Raw genomic sequence first — 22,321 nt, 5'->3', positions numbered from 1 at the left:
CTTAACTGTTGGGCCAGTAATTTATGGGGCTTATCCCCCAACTCGAAGTGTTTCTGCCTGATCTTAAACAATTGATCGCATACCTGACTGGATAGGATAGTGTTATATTCATATTTTAGTTTAAGAATATTTTGTAAGGTGGAAGGGTTGGAGGAACTCCTGTAGGCAAGTTCCAACTGCGATAGTTCAGTTTCAATTTCTGACAGTCGCTTCCGCCTTTCCTTTTTCAGAGAAGGTTCAAAAGAGATTATGTGACCCCGAATCACTACTTTAAAAGTTTCCCATAAAGTGGAGTCTGTGACTTCCAAATTGTCATTGCTCTCCAGGAATTCTGAGATCTTAATGGATATATATTGACAGAATGATGCATCGGAAAACAGTGATGGGTGGAGACACCAGTTAAACTGCTGGTTTTTGTGATTAAGATCTAGGACCAGTGAAATTGGAGAGTGGTCAGAAATTAAAATGTTATTTTGAGGCAATCACATTTGATTTCAATTGAGTCAATTAAAAAATAATCTATTCTTGAAAAGGACTTGTGCATTTGTGAAAAAAAAGAATAATCTCTCTCTGTAGGATGTCCAAGCCTCCAAATATCAACTAGATTCATGGAAGACATTAAGTTATTTAAAACCGTGGAGGAGGTAGACGACTGATTTGGCTGGACTGACCTATCCAAACGACTATCAAGCACACAGTTGAAGTCACCACCTACAATTAAATGTGTATCCGAGAGATCAGGCAGTGAGTTAAATATCTTACGGAAAAAAGCTGGGTCATCAAAATTTGGACCATATACATTAAGGAGCGTAACATGAAATGAGTGAATGTAGCCAGTTACCAAAATAAACCGGCCATTTGGATCACTCACAGTAGAAACATGCCTAAAAGGCACAGTCTTGCGGATCAAAATTGTCACTCCTCTGGCTTTACTGGAAAATGTGGACTGAAAAATCTGATTGGCCCAGCTACATCTAAGTAACTTTTCCTTTGTGGGTCTGATATGCATTTCTTGCAAATACACTATATCAGCAGACAGAGATTTTAAGTGAGAGAATGCTTTAGCTTGCTTGAGCATATGACCCAGCCCACGCACATTCCAACTAGTAAAAGTGATGCCACCACCTGGCGAAGGTATACTAGGATGCATATGGATTTTGCATAGTAGCAGCGTACAAATATAATGCCCTAATAAAATAATGATAAAGACAAGAGGAAAACATGAAAACGAACATCACCCTCTCCCCCCCCCCCCCCTTTCCCAAACAAAGTGAGATTGTAAACCTTACATACTCTCTTAGGGACTGCCGGACCATACAGGAACAACTAACCGACCACTAAGTTAACCCAAGGACCCCGCGCACTCTCCACTAATGAGGACAAGTGCTTGTGAAAATCAACAGCGATAAATATATTTGTTAACATGCATACGCACATACCTTATAAACTGTCATATAAATGTCCCAGTAGGTGTACAAACAACTTAAGAATCGCATACCGAAATACGCTATGTCGGCAGATAGTATTCAAGACAGTGTCTCTGCAAACGCCTCGGCATCCTGCGGGGATGAAAAAAAACTGTCCATGGTGCCACTGGAGACCCGCAGCCGTGCCAGGTAGACGAAACCGCACCTCACACCTGCATCTCGGAGTCGCTTACGGACGGGAACAAATGCCTGCCGTTGCTTCATCACCTCCGCTGGGTAATCAGGAATGAAGTGAACCGCTTTACCATTGTAGCGCAGAGGAAACTGCTGGCGGGCCAGCTGGAAGTGATGAATCCGTGCTATCATTACGCGCAGACGCACGTCGTCCTCGGAGAGCCATTTTCCCAGCCGATGAGCCCGGTCCACCTCCAGTGGTTTGGGAAAGTTATCAGCGCCCAGCAGCTCAGGGATGAACTTTGCCAAAAACTCTGTTGGGTGTCCGTTCTCGATTTTCTCAGGCAAGCCAATGATTTTAATATTCTGCCGCCGGGAGCGAGCCTCCAGGTCCGTTACTTTCAGACGAAGTGCTTCATTTTCCGACTGCATTTTCGTACATTTCTGCTCAACGAGCGAGAGACGGCGGTCATACTCTGAGCTAGCATTTTCCACCTCCTGTATTCGGTTACCGAGACTTACCAGCGTTGCCTGGGTGGATGCCAAAGATGCCTCCAAGTCATTAAAACAGTCATTCATCGTCCTGCTCATACATCGTATAGCTGCGAGGATGCTCGATTCAGACTCCAGATCCGACTCGTTGGCTAACTCCGGGGCCGCAGCAGCTAGCTCTGTAGCGACCCGTATAGATAAGTCGGAAGTCCACTGACGTTGAAGGTATTTTTATTTGTACGTTCGTTTACACCTTCGCTTGTAAACGCCGTGAAAACTACAAATGCAAAAAAAACCTATCAAAATACAAGGTAACCTGAGATTCAAGACTATTCGAGTTAAAAGACTGTAGGTTATATCAATAAAGTAAAAAATATGCACCATTTTGAACTATCTACAGTTTGCCTTCATAAACTTAAAATGATATTAAATGTAAATGGAATACAGCACCAAGCTTGTGACTCTGCCTTGTTACTGACAAAAAAGGGGCTTGAATATGTATTAAATACAGCACCAAACTTAGGACTCCTTGCTTTCATATTGGCTTGAAGTGACTTGGATATTAACTGAACACAGTATCAAACACAACTCTTTGGCAAGAAAACTGCACTAACTATGCAACCCTTTATACACAATTTTCTGTATAAAACACAGTTTCTGTATCAAAACAACAGAGAGTAGTAGCAACCTATACCTATACAAGGACTCTTGGTTTAGATACACTGTCATAGATTGAGACACACATTGCCCATTTAAACACACAATTCAGTGCAAATACACTGTTTTAAAACAATACACAATCTTGGACATATAATCTACATTCTACTACACACTCACCTTGTGGGCATATCAATATACAGGTGCTAGATTCATCTTTAAGTTAGGAAAACATCAAGTTGTGTTCAGTTCTTCTGTTTTGGCACCGGTTCTTGCAGGAAGTGGTGCAAAGCATCATGGGAGAGAACTCAAAATGGCGGCGTTGAGTGAGCGATAATGGGGGGGGGACACTCGGCGACCGCTACAAGCTCCGCTAGCTCTGCACATGGCTGGCCATCGACCTCATTAGAGGCTTTCTCTTGCCGCTTCCCTCTTTCAGTTTTCGGTTTTGTCATCTTGAGGCGCTTAGGTCAAAGTATTTATGAGGCGAGACCGGGAAATTAGGTGAAATATTAAGTAAATGACTGAACTATTTCGAATGTGGAGAGGAGCTCTGAGAAATACGACTACTCCATCCAGTGCTCACTAGCGCCCCCATCAGTGTTACTTTGTATTGTATATGACTTAACAATAGTAAGAAAGAACCATTTATTATATTGTTAGATTCTGATTTTATCCTGAAGTTATTTTGAAACGGTATGTTAATAATCTAATCTATGCCAGTAATTAGAGCTGAACCCAGTAAAACCTCTTGTAGTCAGACCACTCTGTTCTCGGTCTCTCTGGCTGATGTGTTACAAATAAACCTCATCTTCCATAAAATGAAATGTTGCTGATCTGTACTGCAGCGTTCCTGGGGGAATCTCTGTAGTGAGAAATCTAAAAGTATATTAAATTCCAACAGGCCCTTTTCACAAAAAGATGAAGCATATAGATGCAAGGTAAAATGATTTCCAGTACTTTCCAGTCCAGTTCTTGTGGCCGTTTACTACAGAAATGTTTACCAAAGAAACACCAGCATTATCACCTTCACTCGCAATGGAAAGATTTCTCACTGGAAAACATGTCAGTGTTATTTGATCACTGAGAAAAATAACATTAGCAAAAAGAATGTTAGCTATCTGAATTTCTAGTTCATTGAGAACAGTGTGTGAATGAGTGAGTGGTCTTTGTTTGCTTAGTGTTGAATCTAGTCAACAGTGAGGTGGAAATCTGAGGTAGATGCTACCGTTTGGTGAGCAGGAACAAAGAGCCACATAGACATGAGGCTAAATTCTGGCATTTAGATTAAGTGACTGCCGGATTAGTTTTGTTCAGATAGCAAACAATTTCTAATCACTGTAGTTACCTCGCCCGGGACGGAGTCCACCAGGGGGTGAGGTATTGTTCTCGGTGGGGTTTCTTTGTTTCTTGGCTTTTTTTGTTAGCAACATTATGGGAAAACGGCTGGACCAATCTTCATGAAACTTTAAGGATAGATGGGCATTGGTATCAAATAGAACCTCCAACATTTTGAGGGTCATTTGGTCAAGGTCACCAGAAAGGTCAAAATCTTTTTTTTTTTGGGTGATGTCTTCCTTCATGAGGGCGGCACGGTGGTGTAGGTGGTTAGTGCTGTCGCCTCATAGCAAGAAGGTCCGGGTTTGAGCCCCGTGGCCGGTGAGGGCCTTTCTGTGCGGAGTTTGCATGTTCTCCCCGTGACCGCGTGGGTTTCCTCGGGTGCTCCGGTTTCCCCCACAGTCCAAAGACATGCAGGTTAGGTTAACTGGTGACTCTAAATTGACCGTAGGTGTAAATGTGAGTGTGAATGGTTGTCTGTGTCTATGTGTCAGCCCTGTGATGACCTGGCGACTTGTCCAGGGTGTACCCCGCCTTTCGCCCGTAGTCAGCTGGGATAGGCTCCAGCTTGCCTGCGACCCTGTAGAACAGGATAAAGCGGCTACGGATGATGAGATGAGATCTTCCTTCATATTCATCATGTTTACTTCAAACCAAATCCAAAATGTTCATCTTTCAATTCTGATTTCATTGATATACTATACGATGCAGTATCTCTGATAGTTTTCTTAGCGGTTGGGGGTCAAATGTCAGGGGTCAAGGTCACAGGTTTTCAGAGGCTCATAACTGGGAACCGGTTCAAGATGGAGAGATACTTAATATTATCGACATTATAGAAAGTTATATATGGGCTCTCATTTGGACCTTTTGACCATGAGTGACCTTGAAAGGTCAAACTCAAGGTCACGGGTTTTCAGAGGCTCATAGCTTTAAAATGGTTAATGATAGCCAGATGTTTTACCATTATCAACATCTGAAAGCCCATATGGAACTTCTTATTTGCTGCCATGACCTTTGAACATGAATGACTTTGAAATGTCAAACTCAAGGTCATGGGTTTTCATAGGACTATAACCTGACAGGTGGTGATTGAGAAATATTACCATTATCAACATATAGGTAGTCCCCTATGGGCTTTCATTTAGCTCCATGAATGTTGACCTTGAGTGACCTTGAAATGTCAAACTGCAGGTCATGGATTCACCTTGTAAGGTGAATTGGCCAGACTGCCAGGTGAGGTTTGTTTGCCTGGCAACGCTTGTTTTAGTTTATTTTCCACTGTAACTCTACTTGCTCTTATACTCCCAAGCTGTTTGTATGATTTTCAGTTGCAGTTCAGTTTTTCTGTAACAATTCTTGTAAATGGTTTTTGACAACTGTTTTTGGCTTTGTAGCAAATCCAGCCACTGGGGGTACATAAGTGTACTCTTGGTGCCGGTCCCAAGCCCGGATAAATTGGAGAGGGTTGCGTCAGGAAGGGCATCCAGCATAAAACCGTGCCAAATCTAACATGCAGATTGAATAGAGAAGTACCATATTGGATCGGTCGGGGCCCGGGTTAACAACGGCTGCCTCTGGTACTGTTGGTCAACAGGGTGCCGGTGGAAAGTATACGACCGTTGTGCCAAAACAGAAGGAAAAAGAGAGGGGGGAGGGGTGTTGGGAGAGAGCATGAAAGATGGAAGGGAAGGAGCTTAGAATTGAGGGTAGGAACACAGGGTGGTCATCGGGAAGGAGGAAGGAAGACAAGGAGACATGGTGGTGGAACAAAAGTGCAGGGAATTATAAAAGAGAAGAGGCTAGCAAAGAAGAATTGAGATGATCAGAGAGACGAGGAAAGCAGGCGGTTATACAGAGAGAGACGAGACAGAAGGCAAAAAGAGCGGTAGTGAAGGCGAAAGCAGGTGCATACCAGGAGTTGTACGAAAGACTGGAGACCAAAGAAGGAGAGAAAGACCTGTACAGACTAGCTAGGCAAAGAAACAGGGAAACGAGGGATGTACAGCAGACAAGAGTGATGAAAGATGTAAATGGAAATGTGCTGACAGAGTGTATTAAGAAGGTGGAAAGAGTACTTTGAGGATTTATTAAATGAGGAGAATCCAAGAGAGAAAAGGTCAGATTTGTTGGAGACAGCAAATCAGGAAGCAGAGTTGGTTAGTAAGGATGAGGCGAGGGCAGCCATGAAAAGAATGAAGACTGGGAAAGCAGTCGGACCAGATGGCATCCCGATTGAAGCTTGGAGATGTTTGGGTGAGATGGCTGTGGAGTTCCTAACAAGATTTGTTTAATAAGATCTTAGAGAATGAGAAAATGCCAAATGAATGGAGAAAGAGTGTGCTAGTCCAAATATCCAAGAATAAGGGAGATGTACAGAGCTGCAGTAATTACAGTGGGATAAAACTGATGAGCCACACCATGAAGCTATGGGAAAGGGTATTGGAGGCGAGATTAAGAAGAGAGGTAGCAATCTGTGAATAGCAGTATGGGTTTATGCCAAGGAAGAGCACGTCGGATGCAATTTTTGCTTTAAGAATGTTAATGGAGAAGTACAGGGAAGGCCAGAGAAAGCTACATTGCGTGTTTGTAGACCTGGAGAAGGCATACGATAGAGTGCCGAGAGATGAGTTATGGTATTGTATGAGAAAGAGTGGAGTGAATGAGAAGTATATTAGAGTGGTGCAAGACATGTATGAGAACAGTGAAACAGCAGTGAGGTGTGCAGTTGGAACAACTGAATGGTTCAAGGTGAAGGTGGGACTTCATCAAGGATCTGCTTTGAGTCCTTTCTTGTTTGCCATAGTGATGATAGCTTGATGGATGAAGTGAGGCAAGAGTCACCATGGAACATGATGTTTGTGGATATTGTGATATGTGGTGATAGTAGAAAGGAGGTTGAGTTGGGTTTGGAGAGATGGAGGTATGCATTGGAGCGAAGAGGAATGAAGGTGAGCAGTAGCAAAACAGAATACATGTGCATCAGTGAGAATGGGGATGAGAGTGTAGTGAAGATGCAAGGAGTAGACGTAAAGAAAGTTGGTGAATTCAAGTACCTGGGGTCAACTGTGCAGGAAAATGGGGGCTCTGATAGTGAGGTGAGAAAGAGAGTGCAGGCAGGGTGGAGCAGTTGGAGAAGGATTTCGGGAGTCATTTGTGATAGGAAAGTCCCAGCAAAACTGAAAGGTAAGATGTACAAGAGAGTCGTGAGACCAGCTGTGATGTATGGATTGGAGACCGTACCCTTAACGAAGAGACAGGAGGCAAAGTTGGAGGTGGCGGAGTTGAGGATGTTAAGGTTTGCGATGGGAGTGACGAGGTTGGACAGGATAAGGAACGAGCACATCAGAGGGACAGCACATGTGGAGAACTTGGGAATTAAGCTCAGAGAGATGAGACTGAGATGGTATGAGCACATCCTGAGACGAGGTGCGGAGATTGTTGAGGATGTAACTGCTCGGCATACAAAAACGAGGAAGGCCAAAGAGGAGATGCATGGATGTGGTGAGAGAGGACATGAAAGTGGCAGGTGTGGTAGAGAAGGATACGGAAGGCGGAGCAATGGAGACGAAAGATCCACTGTGGCAACCCCTAATCAGGAGCAGCCAAAAGAAGTTGTTCTTGGCTTTGGAGCAGAACTAAAGTTACCATATGACATCTAATTCAAGCAGAAGAAAACTGCAAGTGTGAACTTTTTTTTTTTTTAAACCCAGAGCATGTTGATCTTCTCTGTGATGTACTGTCTTTGTGGAGGGTGTGTCAACAGCCAAGTGGCATTCACAATGGAAATTAATCGCATTGATGATGGAAATTTCAGCGTCCTTGGGGATTGGAACAAAACAGTTTAAATGCAAATACATGCCTCGAGACATTGTGCAGTAAATGTTTTTAGTTTCAACATGAAGTGCAAGATAAGCAAGTTGAAGGCAGTTTCCCACAGTATAATGTTTTTATCTCTGTAGATCTGTATGAAGATAAGATTATTTAACAAAGAAATTCCCTTTTAGGTATTTTCCAGTGACGGACCCTCTTTCCAGTGGTGTTAACAGCAGACAGGTTATTCCCCTGACCCCTAACAATAACGGCCTTTACTATTGTGTGGTGTCTAACCAATACGGGAGTGCTGTTGGTTCTCTCTACATGCATGTTTTCCCAGGTGAGTATGTATATCATCTGTAATTCATTGGAACAGTGAAATAATTATTCTTACATGCAGGTTAGTTGAATCCGTTGTGCATGTTCACATATGTGGATCAAGTAGTCATCCATAATTTATTCAACATCTTGGTCTTAATGTTCTGATTATAGTCAGCTGTACTGGAGTGCAGGGTCAAAAGAAAACTAAAAGGTCACTTCTATTTAATATGCTCAGCACTGTGTGATTCATAACGTTTTAAACATGTCTACCACTTTCAATAAGGATGTTGGCCTCACTGACATTAACCAGCTTCCACCAGTGTTTCTGTTTGATAGAAGTCCTACAAATCCAGATGAAAGTGTGTAAACTGTGAGCTAACTAATACTTTTTCTCGATTGCATTGCACCTACAGAATCCAGGACTTGCTGGACTCTGTTCATCATATTCATAGTGTTTGTTCTGGCTGTGGTTGGTGTTTTTGCCTTTCGAAAAAGTAATTTTTGTCAAGGATTTCTTCAGTTTATAGAAAGACTGCGGTGAGTTTTTGGTCTTTTTATAAATATAGTATTGAGAGCAGATTATAAAAGTATAAAGATTTTAATCAGTGGATTGCTTACTTTCTGTTTTCACTCAGGAATCGTCAGCATGATCCTGTAAACCAGTGACTTGTCTGCACCTTCAAACACGGACAACGTTAGTGTGAAAGTTTATTTATTTAAATACCTTGCTTTGTTTGTCAAAGTTATAAATCAAAGATCGTTCTTTTACCTAGAACCCTTACAAATGTTTGGATGTTTGAAACTTCTCCGTTGGGACCATACCGTGACGTGGTGGAGGAGCTTATTATTCTTAAAATTCCCTGAAACTGCTTTTCTGGAATTTAAGAGGAAACCAAATGGTCCTAAAGGATCCGTTACATAATCCAGTTTGGGCCTCCTTCTTGCCACATAGTTATGAAGTAAAGTTACTATAATCTAATCAATATTAAAGGTACCATAACATCTTAAGTTCCTGTTTAGTCTGCTGTCATGAACGTGATTCCCAAGAGGAACACAAGCAGCTCTGAAAGATCTCTGCAATGAGGAGGATGACGCCCAGACATCAGGGCAAAGAAAGCATCACATCTTTAATATTTCCTCAAGGAGTTTATTTCTGGACATTCAGTACACAACCTGATTTCTTCACGTCTGACTGCAGAACCAGGTGAAGCCAGTTATGGCAGATGAGGGACTCTCCAGAGACCATCAAAAGTACATAAGGTTAACATGAACTACAATTCTGGTAAATTTAACCAGATTTAAGTTGATGACACCAGCGAGTTCCCTTTCACTTTATAGACACAGTATTGGGTAAAAACCTCAGCGTTTAGACACAGACCTCTGTTTGTTTTATCTAACAAGTTATCTGCAGTCATCCAGGAACTCAGTATTTGTTCAGTAAAGTTTTCAGTTAAACCTGTTTCAAGAAAAGAAATGGGGATTGAGTGACTGGCTGATTTTAAAACATTTTGTTTCTTTAGCTGATTTGTATTATTTCTCACACATTGGCTCAGTTTTACTTTTTTTCTTGCAGTTTTTGTATTTTTTCCCTGTGCTATTTTATGTACGAGCTTCATTTGAAATGTATTTTTTACTGTAGTATGTTGTCTCCACTCACATTACTAAATAATTAGTTATTTAGATGGTAGAACAGTGAAACTGCTATTTTGTGGCCTGACCCAGACACATTATCTCTGGGAGCTCAGGATGAATTCACATGATTTTATCACTCTGCGTCTCACTGAGAGTCAGGAGTGCTGGCCTCATTATATTTCACTGATTGTTTAGAGATTAAATGAGCAATCCTCTCAGTTTAACTGTAGCATTTACAATTTTAACCCTTTACTACACCAATACGGGAGATTGTGCTTGTTTTTTCAGATAAAGCAGCAGTTAGCGGGAATAAAATTCACCTGGAAGCAATGACATTTCACGAAAGGGGGAAAGGAGACAGTGAAATTATTATTCTATGCACATTCACTGGATATGAGCAATCGCACACTCTGATTGGCTACTCTACTACTAGGATATCAGCTCATATACTGTGAGTAGAGAAAAACAAAATGGCGGCACGTGTTGCTGAACCAACTGGGGACGAAATAAAAAAAAAAAAAATAACTACTCGAAAACAAACCCCCCCCCCCCCCCCCCCCCCCCCCAAATACAAGAAAGCAACAAAATATGGAATAAAAACATTTGATAAGAACGTATCTTTTTTTTTTTCCACCAAGAATTATTCTTATTGCATTTTTCACAAATTGCTCCTGTCATTTCGCCAGTTTGTGTACATTCTAAGCAGAAATTATTTTGTCGGACGTTTTGTATAAAGATTTTATTGATCAAATTTGCAAAAAAGTAAAATGCTCTGTTTATCAAAATCCAGTGAATGTGGACAGAATGAAACTGTTATTCCACTCAATCTCGTCGTACATGGCTTATAGACAACTCAGTGCTACATGCCTCATAGGCCATCAGCTCATGTACGACTCAATTTCGTGGATTAACTGTTAATTGTTTTGTAAATTGTAAAATGTTTTGTGAACTACAGGTTGTAGACTGTAGATCATCTTGTCAGCCTGCAAAACCTATAGTGTTATGTAGGCTGTATGGTCAACCAAAATGTATAAATAGATGCTCGGGTTTTGTGGAGAGGGGTTTCCTTTTTGTGCTTCTCGCTTCTTGTTCGTAGTGTTACCAGCTTAGCAGTGTTTCGGAGTGGTAGATAGTGTTGAGATAGATGTTAGTTAGCTGGTTTTGGGAGGTGTATCAATATTGTATTACACGTATGACTAGCATTGTAAATGATGAGCCTTACTGTTACGTGTATGACGATCATTATCACTAGCATTACATTGTAACAAACCCTGACTTAAACTTCTTTTTGTGTGTTTGGAGTGGACTTTAAGTGTATTATATTTTGAGTTAATTAACATTTTTGTCTTTGTAATTATTGCTTTGTTGATGTGTTTCAAGTTCTGTTAAAAGGATTTTGTTTTCTAAATAGTTGTTGCAGTGAAGAAGAAGGTAATGCAAGTTGAGGAGGGGTGTGGGGGGGGTCTGGGTTACAGCTTGTCCTTAGTGTGTGATTTAAAACACAATTACTGGCAATGGGATGCTTTTAGAGGTTTGAGGTATAAAGGCCAATTTATGCTGACAACCCAGTCCTCGCAGACGGCGTCGCAGATAGCGTCTGCGTAGCCCCCCCGCCTTCGCAGACGCTCTGCGCGCACCTCCCAAAAATTGTGACCACCGCAGAAGCCTCGCAGACAAGAGGGCTCTGATTGGTCCACTCTACATCCGCTGTACACGCACTTCTGCTTCCCTACTTTCCCGGTTTGGTTTGTTTTCACGACCGCCATTTTTAAAAACACGAGCGAAGATGGAGCAGCACGAAGAGCGGTTGATCGAGGAAGTGAGGAAGTACGTACATCTATACGACTCCAGTTCTAGTCATTATAAGTAACTGGAGGATAAACACTCCACTAACCACACCCACCAACTACTCCTAGCGATTTCACAACTTCGCGCCCCTTTGCGTTGTGCCGGTGAATAACATCGCACGCCTATTACTCCCCGCTCAACGATAAATTACAACCGTCTGCGAAAAGCTATCTGCGAAAGCCTTGTCGCAAGAGCATGCAGAGGCCTTTACTCCCCGCTCAACGATAAAGTACAACTGTCTGCGAAAAGCTATCTGCGAAAGCCTTGTCGCAAGAGCATGCAGAGGCCCTAAGGGGGCTTTCACAGCTGTTCATTGGTTTGCCAAGTTTGAGTCTGAAAATGCGACTTTCAAAAGTGCTGTGCAAAAACAAGTTGGCTGAGGGGCATGTGGGACTGAATTTAGTGATTTTAAACTATCTCTTTTATTAGTCAGAAAAATGGCAACAGAAAAGGATAATGGAAGTGCATGTAGGAATCACAGATATTACCCAAACAGACAACTGAGCACGAAATAAATGGTATTCATTATTTTCTCAGCGGTCTTGGTAAGAAATCCTGCATTCTAATTGGCTGTTGCTGGTCCGTGGAACGGCCTGTTTTTTCCTATCTCTGACCGTGGTCCGAGCTCTTTTATCTTGGCTGAGATTTTTCAGCTTCACTTTTGCAGCTTTGTTGCACAGTTACTGTGAGATTTTTCAGTGTAATTTCCCGACAGTAGCACTAAAAAATGGCTTCGGACCAAGACCAACAGCACAATGAAAGTGAGTTTTACTATCCTGATGAAAATGACGAAAACATGAATGTTGAAAAAGAGAAATCCCAGGAAAAAAACGCAACAAGAAAAGTTTGAGGCAAGTTCAGAATTTTATTGAGCAACAAAGGCCAGAAAACACAAAAAAGAAAACTGCTTACAGTCTAAACATGTGGGAAAGGCAGCTGCAATCATTCGGTGAGCACAGAAATGTTGAAGACATACCTGGGAAGGAGCTCAACATCCTTATCGGCCACTTCATAGAAATAAAGAAGAAAGGTGACAGCCACTACGAACCCACCACCCTGACAGCATTTCATCGCAGTCTTTAGTGCATCTTAACTACCATGGTTCAAAGCTGGATATTCTTAAGAGATATGCAGAACAATTTTTGGGTTTGTTTACCTGACATGTTTCGACGTACAACTTCCGTCTTCCTCAGAGTGTCCGTAAGCGAAGCCCGAGGACCATCAACCGGGATGAGGGAGCATACATGCTCTCCCATACCTGGAGTCACATCTTGCAGGGGACGAACAGACAGTATAATGCGTGACCGACCTGTCAAACCAGACAGGAAGGCCACGCCTTCAGAAACAGCAGCTGATAAAAGATGCGTCACCAATTAACATCCGGTGACACTCTGAGGAAGACGGAAGTTGTACGTCGAAACATGTCAGGTAAACAAACCCAAAAATTAGATGTCTGATAAAAAAAGAAAAAAAAAACTAACTATATTTAATATAAGACATAATGAACGTAATCGAAAGATTAAGAATTAGTTACGGAGACGAAAGCATCAAGGAGTTTCGCCGCCTAGAGCGATTGACACGGAAACGGGCACGCTACAGGAATCACCTGAGATTCAATCTGCGCTGCCGGGATGAGGAAGTCGTACCGGCCAGCCTGAACATCAAGAACCCGATTCCAACCAGAAACGCGGAAAAGATGATCAGGAAAGTGCGGATGACTCTGGTAAAAGAACGGATACGGTGCACAACGGATAAACTAAATAATATCAACAGCGAACTACACAGAGAGACGGAAAATTTCAAACGCCGGTTTCCCCAAAACATGGAAATGGCAATACACGGACACTTGGCAGACATACACGAACAGGAATTCACAGAGACAAAAACCCGACAAATACGAAAACTGGACAAACTCATCGCACAGAAAAAGAAGGCAGAACCGGAGCACGCACACATCAACGAAAAATGGATTCATAACATATCAAGGTACAAACTCTCACAAGCAGAACGCAGTATACTAGCAAAAGGACTCAACTACGCTGTCACACCGAACCATATACCACACGACGAATTCATTCTGGCAACTGAATTAGCATGTGAGAAAATACAGGATCACGGACAAAAAGCAGCACTAAGAAACGCAATAGCTGGTATATTGAAAACGGCCAAACCACCACCCAGTAACATCACAAAACAGGAAGCCAAAGCCATGAGAACATTAGCTAAAAATAAAGATATCACAATCCTCCCAGCAGATAAAGGCAGAACGACAGTGATTATGGACACTGATGAATATGAACGAAAAATGAATGAATTACTCAGCGACAACGCATTTGAAATATTAAAAAAAGACCCAACAGAAGACAAGAAAAAGAAACTTAAAGCACTACTAAAACCACTACTCGATGAAAATAAAATAGATAAGCAGGATTACAATCATTTAGTACCCACAGCCAATGTCATCCCCAGGATTTACGGTACACCAAAAATACACAAACCAGGAACACCATTACGCCCCATAGTAGATAGCATTGGTTCAGTCACATACAACTTATCAAAAGCACTCACCGAAATAATTAAACCATTACTAGGACTCACAGACCAACACTGCAAAAACTCAAAACATCTGGCAGAAGAACTAAAAAACATCAAAATGCAGCAAGATGAAGTTTTCATTTCACATGATGTCATATCTCTTTTCACCAGAACACCCACGGAAGCCACCATACAGATAGTACAAGACAAATTAAAAACAGACAGGACGCTCAGGAAACGCACAAACCTCACCGTACAAGACATCACTCAGCTCCTTCAATTCATCGCCACATCCACATACTTTCAGTTCAGGAATACAATCTACAGACAGAAGGAAGGTTTTGCCATGGGAGACCCACTATCAGCCATCATGTGCGGCTTTTTCATGGAGGATCTGGAGCAGAAAGCACTCACTACAATACCAGCGGAATACAGACCAACACTCTGGAAACGGTATGTGGACGACATATTGGAAAAAGTAAAGAGGGGACACACTCAACAACTTACCGACCATCTCAATACTATAGACAATACCGGCAATATAAAATTCACACATGAAGAGGAAACGGAGCAGTCAATAGCATTTTTGGATTTAAAAATACAACACACAGAAGATGGGGACATCAAAATAAAAGTACACAGAAAACCCACACATACCGACCAATATTTAAACTGGACTTCCGAACACCCCATAATGCACAAAATATCCGTAGTTAGAACATTACATGAACGCACAGCAATAATTACAGATCCACAGGACAAAGAACAGGAGGAACAACATATACAACACGCACTGAAGGCATGTCAATATCCACAATGGGCAATATCCAAAGGGGCGGAACAGGTTAAGAACAACAAAACACAGAAGAAAGAGAAAAAACAAACTAACAAACAAGAACACAGGGGAGTAGTTACATTACCATACATCAGGGGAATAACTGAACGCATTCAAAGAGTAATGAGGAAACACAATGTTAACACACCTGTCAAACCACACACAACACTCCGTCAGATCCTGGTGCATCCCAAAGACAGAATACATCCGGACAACAGATGCAACACCATATATGAGATTCCATGTAAATTATGCAATAAAACTTATATTGGGGAGACAGGAAGGAGTTTCAACACAAGAAAACATGAACATAAGAAAGAGTGCGAAAAGGAGACAGCTACAAGACAAACCCGAACAATAAAAGAAAAGGCACAACAGGAAAATTATAAGTCAGCTATAACAGATCACTGTAAAAGGGAAAACCACATTATGGACTGGGGGAATGCCAGAGTCATCCGCACAGAAGATAACAAACATCAGCGCTGGATCAGGGAGGCCATAGAGATCCGTAAGCAAAGCCCGAGGACCATCAACCGGGATGAGGGAGCATACATGCTCTCCCATACCTGGAGTCACATCTTGCAGGGGACGAACAGACAGTATAAGGCGTGACCGACCTGTCAAACCAGACAGGAAGGCCACGCCTTCAGAAACAGCAGCTGATAAAAGATGCGTCACCAATTAACATCCGGTGACACTCTGAGGAAGACGGAAGTTGTACGTCGAAACATGTCAGGTAAACAAACCCAAAAATTAGATGTCTGATAAAAAAAGAAAAAAAAAAAACTAACTATATTTAATATAAGACATAATGAACGTAATCGAAAGAGATATGCAGAACCTTTTATTTTTAAATAAATTTCTGAGTGGATAGTCTCTCCATCCTTGACTCTTGTATGCTGCATAAATAGGAACAAAAATAAATATTTTTGAGAGTTAAAATCAACCACAAAGTTGGCATTGGAGCTGCCCCATTGAGCCAGCCAGCCCTGAGTGCGTGACGTCACAGCGGTAACCGGTTTTAAGGCCGAGGCCTTTGACAGCCATAGACCAAAGTCATATAAATAAAAATTTATGGTGAAAGTAAGAAGTACCGTTACCGACTTGCTCAACTAAAACTGATTTGATTTCATTGATTGTGGGTTGAGCCGGAACCCAGCTCCTCAAGAGGGGCTGGACTCTCCACTTCTCTGGAGTCGCCCATGGTGAGTGGCGGCGGGCTGGTGTGGGCTTGCTTATAGCTCCCCAGCTCAGCCGCCATGTGTTGGAGTTTACCCCAGTGAACGAGAGGGTCGCCTCTTTGCGCCTTCGGATCGAGGAGAGGGCTCTTGCTGCTGTTTGTGCCTATGGGCCGAATAGCAGTATAGAGTATCCGGCCTTCTTGGAGTCCCTGGGAGAGGTACTGAGAGGTGCTCAGACTGGGGACTCATTGTTCTACTGGGAGACTTCAACGCTCACGTGGGTGACAACAGTGACACCTGGAGGGGCGTGATTGAGAGGAACGGCCTCCCCGATCTGAACCCGAGTGGTGTTTTGTTATTGGACTTCTGTGCTAGTCACGGTTTGTCCATAACGAACACCATGTTTGAGCATAGGGGTGTCCATAAGTGCACGTGGCACCAGGACACCTTAGGTCGGAGGTCGATGATCAACTTTGTTGTCGTTTCATCTGATCTCCGGCCCTATGTCTTGGACACTCGGGTGAAGAGAGGGGCTGAGCTGTCAACTGATCACCACCTGGTGGTGAGTTGGATCCGCTGGCGAAGGAGGAAGCCGGACAGACCTGGCAGGCCCAAACGTATGGTGAGGGTCTGCTGGGAACATCTGGCCGAGCACTCTGTCGGGGAGGTCTTTAACTCCCACCTCCAGGAGAGCTTCTCCCAGATTCCGAGGGAGGCGGGGGACATTGAGTCTGAGTGGACCATGTTCTCTACCTCCATTGTAGACGCGGCTGTTCGGAGCTGTGGCCGCAAGGTCTCCGGTGCCTGTCGTGGCGGCAATCCCCGAACCCGGTGGTGGACACCGGAGGTAAGGGATGCCGTCAAGCTGAAGGAGTCCTATCGGGCCATGTTGGCCTCCGGGACTCCTGAGGCAGCTGACGGGTATCGGCAGACCAGGTGTGCCGCAGCTCTGGCAGTTGCGGAGGCAAAAACTCAGAACTGGGAGGAGTTCGGTAAGGCCATGGAGGAGGACTATCGGTCGGCCTCGAAGAAATTCTTGCAAACCGTCCGGTGCCTCAGGAGGAGGAAGCAGTACTCTGCCAACACTGTTTACAGTGTGGGTGGGGAGCTGTTGACCTCGACTGGGGACATTGTCGGGTGGTGGAAGGAATACTTCGAGGATCTCCTCAATCCCACAGTCATGTGTTCCATTGAGGAAACCGAGGCTGATGACTCGTCCATTACCCAAGCCGAAGTCACTGAGGTGGTTAGCAAGCTCCTCGGTGGCAAGGCACCGGGGGTGGATGAGAGCCGCCCCGAGTATCTCAAGTCTCTGGATGTTGTGGGGCTGTCTTGGCTGACACGCCTCTACAACATCGCGTGGCGGTCGGGGACAGTGCCTCTGGAGTGGCAGTCTGGGGTGGTGGTCCCTCTTTTTAAGAAAGGGGACCGGAGAGTGTGCTCCAATTATAGGGGAATCACACTTCTCAGCCTCCCAGGGAAGGTTTACTCCAGGGTACTGGAGAGGAGAATTCGGACGATAATTGAACCTCGGATCCAGGAGGAACAATGCGGTTTTCGTCCTTGTCACGGAACACTGGACCAGCTCTATACCCTTCATAGGGTGCTCGAGGGTTCATGGAAGTTTGCCCAACCAGTCCACATGTGCTTTGTGGATCTGGAGAAGGCATTCGACCATGTCCCTCGTGGTATTCTGTGGGGGGTGCTTCGGGAGTATGGGGTTCAGGGCTCTTTGCTAAGGGCTGTCCGGTCCCTGTATGAATGGAGCAGGAGTCTGGTTCGCATTGCCAGCAGCAAGTCAGACCTGTTCCCAGTGCATGTTGGACTCCAGTAGGGCTGCCCTTTGTCACCGGTTCTGTTCATAATTTTTATGGACAGAATTTCTAGGCGCAGCCAGGGGCCGGAAGGAATCCTGTTTGGGAGCCACAGGATTTCATCTCTGCTTTTTGCAGATGATGTCCTGTTGGCTTCTACAAACCAGGACCTTCAGCATGCACTGGGGCGGTTTGCAGTCGAGTGTGAAGCAGATGGGATGAGAATCAGCACCTCCAAGTCCGAGGCCATGGTTCTCGACTGGAAAAGGGTGGCTTGCCCTCTCCAGGTTGGTGGAGAAGTCCTGCCTCAAGTGGAGGAGTTTAAGTATCTCGGGATCTTGTTCACGAGTGAGGGAAGGATAGAGCGTGAGATTGACAGGCGGATCAGTGCAGCCTTCGCAGTGATGCGGTCGCTTTACCGGTCCGTTGTGGTGAAGGAGCTGAGCCAAAAGGCGAAGGTCTCAATTTTCCGGTCGATCCACGTTCCGACTCTCACCTATGGTCATGAGCTTTGGGTAATGCCCGAAAGAACAAGATCGCAGATACAAGCGGCCGAAATGAGTTTCCTTCGCAGGGTGGCTGGGCACTCCCTTAGGGTGAGAAGCACAGTCACTCGGGAGGAGCTCGGAGTAGAGCCGCTGCTCCTCCACATCGAGAAGGTGAGGTGGCTCGGGCATCACATCAGCTGAGGTGGCTCGGGCATCTCTTTCGGATGCCTCCTGGACGCCTCCCTGGGGCGTTTTGAAGCTGCCGATTTTGGAGCGGAGAACCTGGAATTCTGTGTTGTAAACGCTTGGGGCATGCCATGCGGTGTAAGGACGACAGCTGACAAATCAGAAACACCCATTCAGTCATGTCTCGCCCTCCCGCTGCCACTCGGCGAAAGAAAAGTGTAGACACAGGCTTTTTAGCTTACAAATTACTATTCGTTTTTTTTTTTTTAATTATTATTAGAAGGCACATCGAGTTTAGTCCTGCCTTGGCCAGTGCATTCTGAAAGTATGTTTCGGTCTGTAGCCAACAATGCATGTTATTGCAGATCATATCTCTCCACACGAACTAAAGGCGCAGATGCCGCCTTTTTCACGGCTGAATCGCGCAGATTCGATTTTTTTTTTTTTGGGGGGGGGGGTGTTGGAGTGTCTGAATAATTTCATCAGAGTAAATTCTGTATTAAAATTACTAAGTAAGGAAATGCTGCTACAGTCCATGAAACATAGGAAGTATGAGAAGAAAACAGTAAATCAGAAAGCTGCGCACATTTGCCTCATAGCACATTTGCCTCATAGCAAGAAGGTCCGGGTTTGAGCCCTGTGGCCGGCGAGGGCCTTTCTGTGTGGAGTTTGCATGTTCTCCCCATGTCTGCGTGGGTTTCCTCCGGGTGCTCCGGTTTCCCCCACAGTCCAAAGATATGCAGGTTAGGTTAATTGGTGACTCTAAATTGACCGTAGGTGTGAATGTGAGTGTGAATGGTTGTCTGTGTCTGTGTCAGCCCTGTGATGGCCTGGCGACTTGTCCAGGGTGTACCCCGCCTTTCGCCCGTAGTCAGCTGGGATAGGCTCCAGCTTGCCTGCGACCCTGTAGAACAGGATAAAGCGGCTAGAGATGATATGAGTATCAGTTTGAACATTACGTATCTTGTCTTTCTATGGACCCTTCCCACGTGACGTCACGACAAATAGAGCCCTGCACTCCCGCGGGACCCGCCGCAAAGCAGTGCGGTGTGGGACAAATTTTGAAAGCTCATTGCGGGCGCGGGCGGGACCGGAAGTGCACATATGCGGGCGGGAGCAGGAGTACACATATGCGGCGCGGGCGGGAGCCGTAATAAGCTGCAGTCCCGCTAACTAAAAACGTGTTTTAAACAGGTTACACAGTGATGGTAGGCTTGACTCAATGCTATCCCAGAAATCCTTCCTGTAATATGCAAATTTGGCTGTCCAATCAGAGGTGGCCAAATTTGCATATTACAGGAAGGATTTCTGGGATAGCATTGAGTCAAGCCTACCGTCACTGTGTAACCTGTCTCTCTGATTAGAGTTGTAGACTAACTCAAGCAGTAAATCACTTCACTCATGGTTCTTTTGCTAGCTCTGCCTTGCAATAAAAAAAACAAAAACAAATTGGTACAAAGCAAGCCCATTCACTTTTTTATGCTGATCAGAGAATTACAATGGTTTCTCATGTGACAAAAATGTGCGATTCGCAATTAAATATTTTAATTGCTTGACAGCACATTATTATTATTATTATTATTATTAGAGACACTACATGCTGAATTCAGAAACAAGGTAAATAATAACAAACGTGAATGTGAGCTGTAGATATTTATGTTCAAATCCACTCAAAGTAGGGGGCGGGGCACCATTACGCTGTGTCAAGACAAGAACTTTCCTGAGAAATAACGCGAACGTCTGCATCATGCGGGATTTGCGGGCGGGAGCGGGACAAAATATGGCAGGCACGGGCGGGAGCGGGACTGAAAATCATAATTCTTTGTGGGTGCGGGCGGGAGCGGGACTGAAAATCATAATTCTTTGCGGGCGCGGGCGGGAGTGGGACTGCACAATGCGGGAGCAGGACTGAAAAATCCGACCCGCGCAGACCTGTAACGACAAACGCGGCCGCCATTTTGGACATGAACTACCAGTAGTCTACCACAGCCAACGACGGCGAAGCATCGAAAGGAATATAGCCATCAAAGAAAGTTTTTACTTTCAGCAAGACTTCCATCATGCCATTATATTGTTGTGCACCTGGATGTAGTAACCATCAACACACAAGGCAAGGTTTATCATTTTATCGGATCCCGACAGATGCTGACCGATGGAGAAGATGGATGGTCTCTAAAATTTTGGCAAAATGATGTTTATTGACATAGCAATCGTGTGTAACGGGAAGTATTTGCATATCCGAAGTGTGTTTACATCAAAGATAAAATAAACCGATATGACAACGACTGCTGCTGCCAGGTTGGGGACACAAACTAGTAGAAAGGAAGTGTGCCAACAGTGCCAACACACTTCCTTTGTGGTCGATTCTGCTTTAAGGTAAGATGCATTTAATTATTCGTCTGCTGTGGGTTTGGAATCGGTAGCCTGACCGATTCGTTCATGTTTGTGGTGCCATTTGTTTGTTGACGTGTGTTGAAATGGAAGATTGGTTGTTGACATGATTTCCAGTGATGCTTTGGTGCTGCTGTGGATCAGATGTGTTGAGTAGCCTGACTGTTTTTTTTTTTTTCTTGCGTGTGGTAATTGTTGACGCGAGGTTGTTTTTTGAACATGCCAATGCGGACACGATTTCCCCTGATGAGTTATGACTTCAGATGCGATGCGTGTGTGGAGGTGATAGTCCGCGTGATATGTGCGTAAGATAGGCTTCTCATGTGTTTGGAGATCCGCGCTCTGAGACAAGCGCAAGCACCCCCCCCAAGGGAAAAAAAAGGGGACCCCCCAAAAATATCGGCATAGTTCGAACACTGGGTTGGAGAAAGTAATGGCAAATAGTGAGTGCACAAACCATAGAAGGTAAACTGTACACAGCGCCAGGGTATGTAAAAGTATGTCTACTTTTAGATTGTGTTAGCTTATCAATGAACACACTCGTCACTCAACGAGTTTCACGTCTTTACGACGGATACTTAAATGTGTGTTAGGTATTATTGTTGCAGTCTAAGCAGTCATTGTAGCAGCTAGATGAGCGAGAACCGAAAGGGTCTGTGCCATAAACCGTTATTTCTTCATGTCCAAAATGGCAGTCGCGTTTACGAAGGTCACATGAGTGAAAAGGGTCTATAAGTTCGGCGTGACGTCACCAAATGGTCACGTGATGTTTTGGTTGGCAAGAGGCTATTTATAAATGGCCGATTGGATTTATCGGTCGTTAATTAATTATGGTAGTGTCGTGTTGTGTTATCGGCTGTACATACAGATAAGATAAGAATGATCCCAAGATCTTTTACCGCATACCAAAGAAACCTGAAGCTTGCCGAAAGCTTTGGATCGCAGCAATTAAGTGTGACAAATGGGAACCTACTGATAATGACTGTGTTTGCTCTCGACACTTTATATCTGGTAAGACACATGATTTTTTTTTTTTAATTATTATTTTGCTTTGCACTTTAATATTATGACATTAGATAAAATTTCCTCATCCGGAATAATTTGTTGTGCTATGACATTGTTTAGATATCAACCAAAAGATGAGTAAAAACGCACAAACAGCTGATTTGTATGCAGTACACGAGTACGA

The 22,321-nt window shown here is 44.0% G+C and overlaps 1 protein-coding gene across 4 annotated transcripts in view; it reads left to right on the top strand.

Annotated features, from left to right (window-relative positions):
- LOC132892053 (nectin-3-like) overlaps nucleotides 1–22,321 on the top strand; it is a 163,848-nt gene that overhangs the window by 78,692 nt on the left and 62,835 nt on the right. The window contains exons 5-8 of one of the 4 annotated variants that reach the window (XM_060930406.1): nucleotides 8,093–8,241; nucleotides 8,636–8,759; nucleotides 8,858–8,916; nucleotides 9,243–11,191. In XM_060930406.1, coding sequence (XP_060786389.1) covers nucleotides 8,093–8,241; nucleotides 8,636–8,759; nucleotides 8,858–8,888 — 304 coding nt within the window. In that variant the 3' untranslated portion in view covers nucleotides 8,889–8,916; nucleotides 9,243–11,191. Of the gene's footprint in view, nucleotides 1–8,092; nucleotides 8,242–8,635; nucleotides 8,760–8,857; nucleotides 11,192–22,321 lie in introns of those variants that run through there. The other 3 variants (XM_060930405.1, XR_009655392.1, XM_060930404.1) reach the window with 3 other exon arrangements.

The sequence above is a fragment of the Neoarius graeffei genome, chromosome 9, assembly GCF_027579695.1.
Source record: "Neoarius graeffei isolate fNeoGra1 chromosome 9, fNeoGra1.pri, whole genome shotgun sequence".
Lineage (NCBI taxonomy): Eukaryota > Metazoa > Chordata > Actinopteri > Siluriformes > Ariidae > Neoarius > Neoarius graeffei.
Note: the sequence above shows the minus strand (reverse complement) of the source record. Positions and strands in the feature narration are given on the sequence as shown.